At 24.2% G+C, this 9,256-nt stretch overlaps 6 protein-coding genes across 6 annotated transcripts in view, besides 17 other annotated features; 4 read left to right on the top strand and 2 right to left on the bottom strand.

The window, feature by feature from the left end:
* EDI_067060 (uncharacterized protein) overlaps positions 1-1,458 on the bottom strand; it is a gene marked incomplete at both ends in the record, with an annotated part of 3,285 nt that extends 1,827 nt beyond the window's left edge. The window contains one exon of the mRNA XM_001737128.1: positions 72-1,458. Within this exon, the coding sequence (XP_001737180.1) occupies positions 72-1,458 (1,387 nt within the window). The remainder of the gene's footprint in view (positions 1-71) is intronic.
* Positions 478-502: a sequence feature (AT_rich).
* A 53-nt stretch (positions 1,459-1,511) lies between the features above and the next one.
* Positions 1,512-1,550: a microsatellite.
* Positions 1,551-1,617: 67 nt separating this feature from the next.
* Positions 1,618-1,660: a sequence feature (AT_rich).
* Positions 1,661-1,693: 33 nt separating this feature from the next.
* Positions 1,694-1,839: a microsatellite.
* Positions 1,840-1,928: 89 nt separating this feature from the next.
* EDI_067050 (uncharacterized protein) lies at positions 1,929-2,306 on the top strand (the record flags this gene model as incomplete). The annotated part of the gene is made up of 1 exon (XM_001737127.1): positions 1,929-2,306. One exon carries the CDS (start codon positions 1,929-1,931, stop codon positions 2,304-2,306), a length of 378 nt encoding a protein of 125 aa, XP_001737179.1.
* Positions 2,301-2,452: a microsatellite.
* A 251-nt stretch (positions 2,453-2,703) lies between these two features.
* Positions 2,704-2,787: a sequence feature (AT_rich).
* A 60-nt stretch (positions 2,788-2,847) lies between these two features.
* On the top strand, positions 2,848-3,894 carry EDI_067040 (uncharacterized protein; the record flags this gene model as incomplete). Its single annotated transcript, XM_001737126.1, has 1 exon — positions 2,848-3,894. The coding sequence occupies one exon, from the start codon at positions 2,848-2,850 to the stop codon at positions 3,892-3,894; it is 1,047 nt and encodes a 348-aa protein (XP_001737178.1).
* Positions 3,887-3,958: a sequence feature (AT_rich).
* Positions 3,959-3,981: 23 nt separating this feature from the next.
* Positions 3,982-4,012: a sequence feature (AT_rich).
* Positions 4,013-4,080: 68 nt separating this feature from the next.
* Positions 4,081-4,101: a sequence feature (AT_rich).
* Positions 4,102-4,158: 57 nt separating this feature from the next.
* Positions 4,159-4,192: a sequence feature (AT_rich).
* A 179-nt stretch (positions 4,193-4,371) lies between these two features.
* EDI_067030 (uncharacterized protein) lies at positions 4,372-4,965 on the top strand (the record flags this gene model as incomplete). The annotated part of the gene is made up of 1 exon (XM_001737125.1): positions 4,372-4,965. The coding sequence occupies one exon, from the start codon at positions 4,372-4,374 to the stop codon at positions 4,963-4,965; it is 594 nt and encodes a 197-aa protein (XP_001737177.1).
* Positions 4,966-4,978: 13 nt separating this feature from the next.
* Positions 4,979-5,102: a microsatellite.
* Positions 4,983-5,056: a microsatellite.
* Positions 5,103-5,331: 229 nt separating the features above from the next.
* Positions 5,332-5,353: a sequence feature (AT_rich).
* A 135-nt stretch (positions 5,354-5,488) lies between these two features.
* Positions 5,489-5,517: a sequence feature (AT_rich).
* Positions 5,518-5,806: 289 nt separating this feature from the next.
* Positions 5,807-5,918: a sequence feature (AT_rich).
* A 751-nt stretch (positions 5,919-6,669) lies between these two features.
* EDI_067020 (pre-mRNA-splicing factor CWC25, putative) lies at positions 6,670-7,329 on the bottom strand (the record flags this gene model as incomplete). The annotated part of the gene is made up of 1 exon (XM_001737124.1): positions 6,670-7,329. The coding sequence occupies one exon, from the start codon at positions 7,327-7,329 to the stop codon at positions 6,670-6,672; it is 660 nt and encodes a 219-aa protein (XP_001737176.1).
* Positions 6,968-7,035: a microsatellite.
* A 750-nt stretch (positions 7,330-8,079) lies between the features above and the next one.
* Positions 8,080-8,113: a sequence feature (AT_rich).
* Positions 8,114-8,288: 175 nt separating this feature from the next.
* On the top strand, positions 8,289-8,750 carry EDI_067010 (uncharacterized protein; the record flags this gene model as incomplete). The annotated part of the gene is made up of 1 exon (XM_001737123.1): positions 8,289-8,750. One exon carries the CDS (start codon positions 8,289-8,291, stop codon positions 8,748-8,750), a length of 462 nt encoding a protein of 153 aa, XP_001737175.1.
* Positions 8,751-9,256: the final 506 nt, after the last annotated feature.

Raw genomic sequence — 9,256 nt, 5'->3', positions numbered from 1 at the left:
GGAAAAGTACCAACTTGATCTATTTAATTAATACGGTAATTTGGGTTTTAATATTTTATCAATGCCAATACTATTTGATTGTATTAATGCGTATTCACTTAATAATGGAAAATAATATGATAATGAAGATAATGTTGTGATAATAACTTTTAATAGAGATTTGTCTTTTGTTGAATCATAAAAAGAAGTTAATTGTAACATTGAATATACGATATCTTTATATAATAAAATGAATTCAGATATATGGGCATCTAATAATAAATCAAATGAAGATAATGTACTAATAACAATATTAATTTGTTGTGATTTTAAACAATAACGAATAAAAATCATAAGCTCAGCTAATAAAGTAGGTGATTGAATAATATCTTTAATATATGTTTCATACAAACATAAAGTTTTAATAACACAAAAATTAATAGCCTCTTGATATGAAATGTCGTTGTATTGTCTTATTAAAGAAAAGAAAAGATTTCCATAAATTTTATTTAATATAAAAATACTTGTGTTAGATGTTATTGCATCATCTAATAAATCACCAATTGCTTTAGTTATTTCTAATAAATCAATTGGTGTTAATGATGATACATTTAAACAAGGAATTAATGTAATCCATAATAATCTTAAATGTTTTTCTTTAATAAAAATAGTGCCAAAAGGACAATTTGAAATAAGAGGAGGAGTTATCGGAATAATAAGTAAAGTTTTATAATGTAATAAATAATTTTTCTGAATAACAAGAATGAATTGAACAAATACCTTTCTAAATTCATAAAATGAAATCCAAAGAGTAAATAATTTTGGGAATAATTTATATAATTCTTTTACTTCTTGAGAAGGTTCACAAACAAGTAATAAACAAAATAATGTTTCTGACAATACTGAAATACATTGATAATCATTAATTAAAGAAGATTTCATAATTTTATAAAGAATAGTAAACAGAACTTTAAGTAAATGAACAACCAATTCTTGATTTATTTGTGTTGTTTCAGTAAATAAATGTTTTGATTCTCCTGAAGAAAGTTTTTTAAATAAATGAGCTATTTTCAATAATAAATCAACTCGTTCTGGGATATTCGATTCGTTTGAAGAAGAAAAAGGGAGAGTTAATTGATTAATCATTATCTTTAAAAATTCAGTTGTAATAATTTTATTTCGTGGAACCGAAGTCATCCAATCATCATAAATCTCTATTGCTTGTTTAATTTTTATTAAAGAATCACTTCTAATTCCATCATAAAAACATGCACCAAAAACTGATAATGTAAACATAAACTTATCTCTATTCACCTGTTTTTTTGACATATAGTTTGATGGAAATTTTGATGGGTCTTTTAATATCTCTTCTAATACTTTTTTACATAAGAGTGCTCTTGTTTCATTGCTAAAAATTAACAACCCACTATCCTCATTTGATGGAGCAATAAGTTTTAAATCTCCTGCATCTAGAATCATTATTAATCAAATAAACTTTTTATTTCTATTTTCAAGATCTAATTAGAATAACAATTATTATTATTTTTTTTGTTATTGTTATTTTTATATTAACCCCACACTAAAAATACTTGTTTCAGGACATAATATGAAAAAAAAAAGTAAAACTTGAAAATGAAGTAAAAAAAATTAACAAATAAAACTATTAAATTACTATTATTTAGAACCATCAAATAATTAACAGATTAATCCACTCAAAAAAAAATCATTAAAAAAAATATTATTAAAGAAAACTAAGATATTTTAAAGAAATTAAAAAATAACAGTAGTAAAAAATTATAAAAAACAAAAATAATTCTATAAAAAAAGTTAAAGAACGAAAACAAAAAATAAAAAAGAAGATTCTAATATTTCGATAATAAAAGATAGATAAAAGGAGATTTAAAAGAACTTTGAGTAACCATCTTTAAATCAGAAAATACTTTATTTAAATGCTTACTATACCAAGTGGCCAATTCTTTATTGTTGACAAATGGTATAAAAATATTATTAGTCATAAAGTATTTATTATTTGTTCAATTGTCTTAGTTATGTTTGCCTGTCAAGGTGATACTCATTTTTGTATATTTCAAAACCATGAACAACAGTGGATGAGTTTTATTTCCCATTCACAAATTAAAGAAGGGTTTGAATTTGGTCAGTTTAAAATCACTACTTTTAGTAAGAATGATGAACTTATGTCATATGAAGAATTACAAATACCAAAAAGTATTGGTGATAAGTTAAATGATTATTCTGTAATTGTGTGTCTTCATAATTGTGGTGCTTTAGCAATATGGTTTATGGCATTATTTGTTATGATCTTTTAATCTATTTATGTAATTTTATTTGTGTTTTATTTTATATTTGTTTTAAATAACATATATATTACTTGATTTTGATAAATTTATTTTAATTTATTTTTATTTGTTATTTTCTTTTATTATTTAGTAAAATTGTCTTTTATAACATTTTAAATAACAAATGAATTATCCTCTTTTTGGTAATGAAGGACGAACCATATGTGATACTGAAGCAGATGCTTTGGCTATTAACTGTTCCATTTCAACTTTATTTTTTGCCATTTTTTTTGCTTCTTTTAAATAATTACTACCTTTTATTTTATTTCCACTTTCTAAGAAAACATCGATAAGTGTAGGATTACCAGTTTGAGCTTGAGTAAATACAAGGGTAAAGAAGAATATTAAAAGAACTTTCATTAAACTCTTTAAAATAATATAATTTCTTCAGTTTTTTTTTAAAAAAAAAAATACATAAAATAAAAAATATAATAAATAAATTATTAATTATGGTTTTAAACTATCACGAATTTTTAATTTAGTATTTGGACTGTAAAATCACAACAATACAATGGATGATGAACAAAATATTTACAAAGAATCAACTCAAAATATACCATTTTTACAATGGCTTAATCAAAAAAAATCAAATGTATTTTCTCAATTATATAATTATATTCCCAATAATTATACCTCTCCTCAATTATACCCAAATGAATTTATAATTTTCTTAGGTGAATTATTTCCTCCCCATATTGTTAGAACTCAAACATCAAATTTTTTTGATGTTGCCATTACTCATATAAAAGCATATCCTGCATTAACTTCATTAATATATTTTGTTTATCGATCTAACTTTAGTGCATTACCAAATACATCTTTGAAATCTGATGGTGGATGGGGATGTACAATACGTGCATGTCAAATGTTATTAGCTAATGCAATAATAAAATTATTTGGTTCAGATAATATTAATAGGAAAACAGTGATTCATTGGTTTCTTGATTTTTATAATGTTGAATGCCCTTATTCTATTCATTCGTTATTTACTACTCAAATTATTGTTAGTGGAAATCCTAATGGTAGTTCTTTTCTTCCACTTTCAGTAGTAACTTATGCACTTACAGAATTAGTAAATAAAGATTTAAATAGAATATTTGAATGTCATGTAATAACTAATAAATTTTTATTAAATTCAATCAATAAACCAACCATTATTTTTATTCCTTTTACAATTCCAGATGAATTTAATCAAAGATTAATTAGTATATTTTCTTTTAATTTATTTGCTGGAATGGTTGGTGGTTGTAAACAAAAAGCGTTTTATTTCTTTGGGATACATCACGATCAATTACTTTTTCTTGACCCTCATTTTGTACGTCCATGTGCATCTTCTATTATGAAATTTGATGAAAAAGATTATATCGCAAAATTATCAGATATTAAATCCCTTCATATAAATGAATTGGAACGATCAGTTGTTTTTTCATTTGTTATTCACTCATTTCAGGAATTAACTTCTCTTCAAGAATTAGCAAAAAATGTTTTAGGAATTGATAATAAACAATTAACAATCAAACGAGAAGAATGTGATGGCTTTGAAGTTCTTGAATTTTAAATTTATTTTTAAATCTATCGTAAATATAAAACTCTCTATTTTTTTGAATTTTATTTAAAAATTACTGAAATTAGCATTCATTCTTTCAATAAATTAAATTTAAATTTTATTTTTATATGTAGAATCATGGAACGGAACTCCTTTTTTATTTCTTTCAAATATTTCTCTTCTTTAACAATCTATAGCATTTTTAATTTTTATTTATTTGAAAAAAGAGGAATTAATTTGAACGGAATTAACACTCTGTTAACTCAAAAACCCTTGTTATTTAATAATAATTTATTATTAGTAAAAATAACAAATTCGTTTGTTTCACATGAAGTAACTACAAAACTAAAAATGACGACACTTATTATAAGTTTTTATTTTAAACCGTTGACCTAAATATAGAATTCTATATTTAGGTAATGATAGACATGTACTATTTAAGGTGGAACTTAATGTTGTATTTATTAGTATTGCTTTGTAAGTATTATTATGTCTGAACAAATGATTGAGAGCAGAGAAAAATTTAATAAAATTGATCGTAAAATTCCAGTATTAAAAGCTTCAAGAGAATTTAGAAATGCCCAAACGATTCAACAGTCCATCCTTATTGGTTTACTAAATAAATATTGTACAATTACTATTGGCCAACCAGCTAAAAAAAGTACTGTTACTCAACAGTTTATGAGGATTATATCATTAGACTTTGGTGATAATGATATAATTCTTATGGATGATTTTCTTAAAAGTAGGTGTTTAGAACAAATGAACCAAGATACTAGAGATGGGGTTTCTCAAAAAACTGCATGGAGAAGATATCAAAATAATAAAAAAATTGAAGAACTCCATTTACTAATGGATATTCTTACAGAATATGGATATTATTTTACCGCTCATCCAATGAAAGGAAAGTCTGAAACAAAAAAATTGGATATTATTCATTCAGTTCATAAAGAAGATCTCGATTTTTCATTGAATTTCCTTCTTAATGAAGGAGAACGTATTAATAATTTAATATGTTCTCTTTTACAAACTAAAGACAAATCTATTGTCATTCGCACTAATCAACTTTCTACTCGCTTCTAACGCGAAATTACGCATGTTTAATATCATTATTTCTATCATTGATATTTTTAATTCTTTCTTATTATATTAATTATTGTTATTTTTATTTTTAACCTCCTTTCATTTAAAATTTCTTTTTTCTTTTCTTATATTTAATTATTCAAATCAAACAGTTAACAACTATTTTTTTTTTGTTTATCATCTTTAATACTTGAAATATACTTTAAGAAAATACTGACGTATTACCAAATTCTTCTTAAAACTTAAAAGAATTCACAAAAAAATAGGACAATCACTTCGTATTAATTGAATATTCTTATAAATTCATTTTTCGTGTTAACTTTCTATTTGTTAAAGCAATACTCAAACCCTTTTTTTACTACTACGAAATATTTATTATTAAAATTATGAATTCTTTTTTTTCATCTCAAAGAGAAAATATTGTTAATAAAACATTAAATAGTTTAATTTACTGAAAATAAGGTGTCACGTTTAAAAAATTGTTCTAGAATATGTCTTTTTAATATTTCTTTTTAAAGGTTAGTAAATTTAATAGATAAAATAAAAATATAACACTGAATTTTGTTTAACAAAAAAACCAAGAAGAAGATTCCTTTCTTTTTTTTATTATCTAGCGTTTTATTGCTGTTCTTTAGAGATAGCTTGATTTTTTCTACTTAGTTAATATAAACATTTTCATTGTTAAAAACTTCGTGTATTAATTTTTACTATGATTTATGTTACTTAATCTTATATTTATTCTTCTTCATTCTTAGTTCAACTATTATATTGAAATGGACAATAAAAAATACTATAACATTACCAAAGCTTTAATTCAATGAAATACCAACTGTGTTTCAACATTATTTTTATTTAATTTCTCTATCTATTCTAAATTAATTATATTTAACTCATTTACATATAATACTATTAACACTAATACATTTATTCTTATTATTATTTTTTTAAATTTAGTGTTCTGGAATTAGTATCACTCCGTTAAAGAAGACACCATAAGAGATAACACAAAGTTCTAGTTTATCAGATAGAGAAAATTTAAGTCTTCCACATTTATCGTAAAAGACTCCACTAGATTGGAGATATAAATGGAACAATATGAATATTCATTTTTTAGAATATACTCTTTGAATAATGTTATTTGTGACATTATTTTAATATTGAAAGAATTATACTCATAAATGAATCCAATAAATCATTTTGAGTAGGGGATTTTCTCTAACACAAACCTTGTTAGTACTAAGACTATTATACAACCACCTAAGTATAAAAATTATAAACCTTAGATGCTTGTATCTTAATTATTCTAAAACTTAATCTTTTTTTCGTGGAAATTTTTTTTCTCTTCATAAAATTTTACTCTATTGGTTGAAACTTACAACTTTCATCATTGAGACGTTAGTTTTTAATAACTTTGTATAATCTCTTTTTGTGCTTTGTACAAAATGATAATGACACTTACTTATTTTAATCATAAAAAGAATGAGCTAAAACGTTTCAATAGATAATATAAAAATTAAAATGACTAAAGTGTAAAACCAATATAATTAATTGACGTTTAATTGGAACATTAATTAAATCAATAGGAGAAGTTATGTTATTTGATTGTGTTGAACAATTAGCTGAAGGAAAAGTATTAAATGAATTTACTAGTTTAATACAGAATTTGAGTAATAACATTCCACAGAACGGGTATAATAGAGTAAATTAATTATTATTTCTTGTCATTCGTTGTTCTCTTTTCATCTCTCTCCACCACTTAAACAATTCATCATGTTTCCTAATAATTTCTTCTCCAACTTTACCTTTTTCACTAGTTATCCAAATCTTTTTTTGAATACTTTCTCGTTGTGTCTTGTCTATGTCCCATCGGTTAATAAGTCGTTTAATTTCTTTTTCTTCTATTTCTCTTAATTTCATTGGATTTTTCATGACTTTTTGTATCTCTTCCTTCCTTCGTTCTTTTGCCATAGCTATTGGATCCTTGCTTATTTTCTTTAGACAATCTTCTTTCTCATTTTGTTTTTCTTGTTTGTCTTCTTTTCTTATAATTTCTTCTTTTGGTTGTTCTTCAAATCCTGTTGGTGCTTCGTACATCCAATTAAGCCTCTCAACATACTTCTCTCCTTTTAAAAGACAATTCTTTTTTTCTTCTTCTTCTCGTTCAAGTTCTTCAAGACGTTCTTTCTTTAACACTTCAATTTGATGTTTTTCTTCTTCTTTGCGTCTCTCAGCTTCCCAGACTTTCTTTTGATTTGATAATTTCGCTGGATGAAAACTCTTTTTAGATAAAAATCCTTTGTTCATTGTCTTTTCTTTGAATTTCTTGTTTTTATAGTTTTTTTTATCCTTTTGAATAACTGACATTTCTTATTGTGGATTGAATATCAATCCCCTCATATTTTCTTTCACTCTTTATATTTTTGGCTTATTTCTAATTCGTGTAACAAGGACCATTTACTAATGACAATTTTATTAACCATGTAATGCTCTCTACTATTGGAAAAATACTCTTGAAATTAAGAGATGTTTTCTGTTTCTTATGCCCATAACTTTTTAAGTGTTAATAAATTGAATTAAGAAAGGTAAGAATTTGACGTCTTTTTCACTACTTTGTTTACAAGAACATTCAATTGCTATTCAAGAAATTGAACTGTCATCGTTGGAGGTATTTCTATGACTTACTTGATAATGCACCTAACCACTTATTAATACTTTTAATTATGAAACAAACAACTTATACTTCTCAACATTCTCTCCTTTAGAAATAAAACTTTCACAATTCACAAAATAATTTTATAAAAAAACAAGGACTTTGTTAATTAACAAACAATCAGATGACCATTGTTTTACATCAATAAACTATTAAACAGAAACGTATGTTATGAACTTATATATGAACATATCCAAAAATTTTATCATAAAAGAAAATAACAATGAAATTTCCATTTTAATGAAGAATAACTCTGTTATACAATTTCTTATTGTATTTTATCTTATGCATTAAGATAAAATATAAACACATTTTCGAATGATTTGTTGTGATAATTTATTAATCGTACTAATAATTATTGAAATGATTAATTGTAGAGTATTAAACACAATGTTTCTAACTGGAATTTTAAATTTATAATATTTATTAATTTATTATCATTGTACGCTATACATAATTTATTTAGAAACAAAGCAATAAGATGTTTTGAAGAGTTAAACGAATTTCAAAATGAATGACAACACAATAGTGAATATCTGTTTTAATCTTAACAATTAGTCTGGTAAAACAGCTTATATTTTCTGCAGTAGTAGATTCAAGTCAATGGGTTATGATGAGTGAATGTTTTGATCATAGATTTTGTCTTCATTTAGGAGAAGGACATTGGCATAATGAAAGGTTGAGAGAGTTTTATGGAAATCCACCATTAAGAGAATGGAGAAATTTAAATGTAGTAGAAATTAATAGTGGGCTCCATATTGGAAATGTAAATAAAGCGATTGAGTTCTGTGAATATTATATTTCTAACTTTGAAATAAAATATTGTGATAGATGGGCATATGAACAGCAAATGACTAATGTAATTATATGGACAAAACCTAATAAACTCAATGCTGTTGTAGTAGACAAATGTGATCAACTTATGTGTTTCCCTGCAGCATTACCAGCAATCTTTTCATTTTCAAATGGAAATTCAATTCGTTATGCTAAAGATGGATGTTCACCAATAGTTCTTCATAAAGGATTACCACCAACGTGGGATAGATTTTATAATTTTGAAAATAAAATAAACTAATTACAAGAATATTGATTAATCGATATAATAATTGATTTGATAATTAAAGAATCATTTCATTTTTAAAAAGTCAAAAATGAAAGAAAATAACTAATTTGTTTTATTATTTTCATGTGAAGTAAATATTTGTTCTAAAGTAACACCACTGTGTGAATTTTTCTTTTTATTTGGATTACACACATTTAAAAATCCTTTGTATGTATAACCAACAAATGCAAGATTCTTTGTATCTTGAGGTGATATTTTAGTATCAAAGTTTTCTTCTTCTTCAAAATCTTCAAAATTACTTGTATCAAACATAGAACTTAGTTTGGGAAGATAAGGAGGTATATTTTTCTCAATACAATTAAAATCAAATCCTTTAAAGAATGGATGTGCTTTAACTTCTTCAATAGAACTATATCTTTTATTGACAGGACAAATAAGATGATGAATAAGGTCTTTAACTTCATCACTTAAATCTAATCTTGATGGAAATTTGTAAGATTCTGGATAATTAACAATTT

This window comes from Entamoeba dispar, genomic scaffold, assembly GCF_000209125.1.
Source record: "Entamoeba dispar SAW760 scf_1105229460369 genomic scaffold, whole genome shotgun sequence".
NCBI classification, from domain to species: domain Eukaryota; phylum Evosea; order Mastigamoebida; family Endamoebidae; genus Entamoeba; species Entamoeba dispar.
Note: the sequence above shows the minus strand (reverse complement) of the source record. Positions and strands in the feature narration are given on the sequence as shown.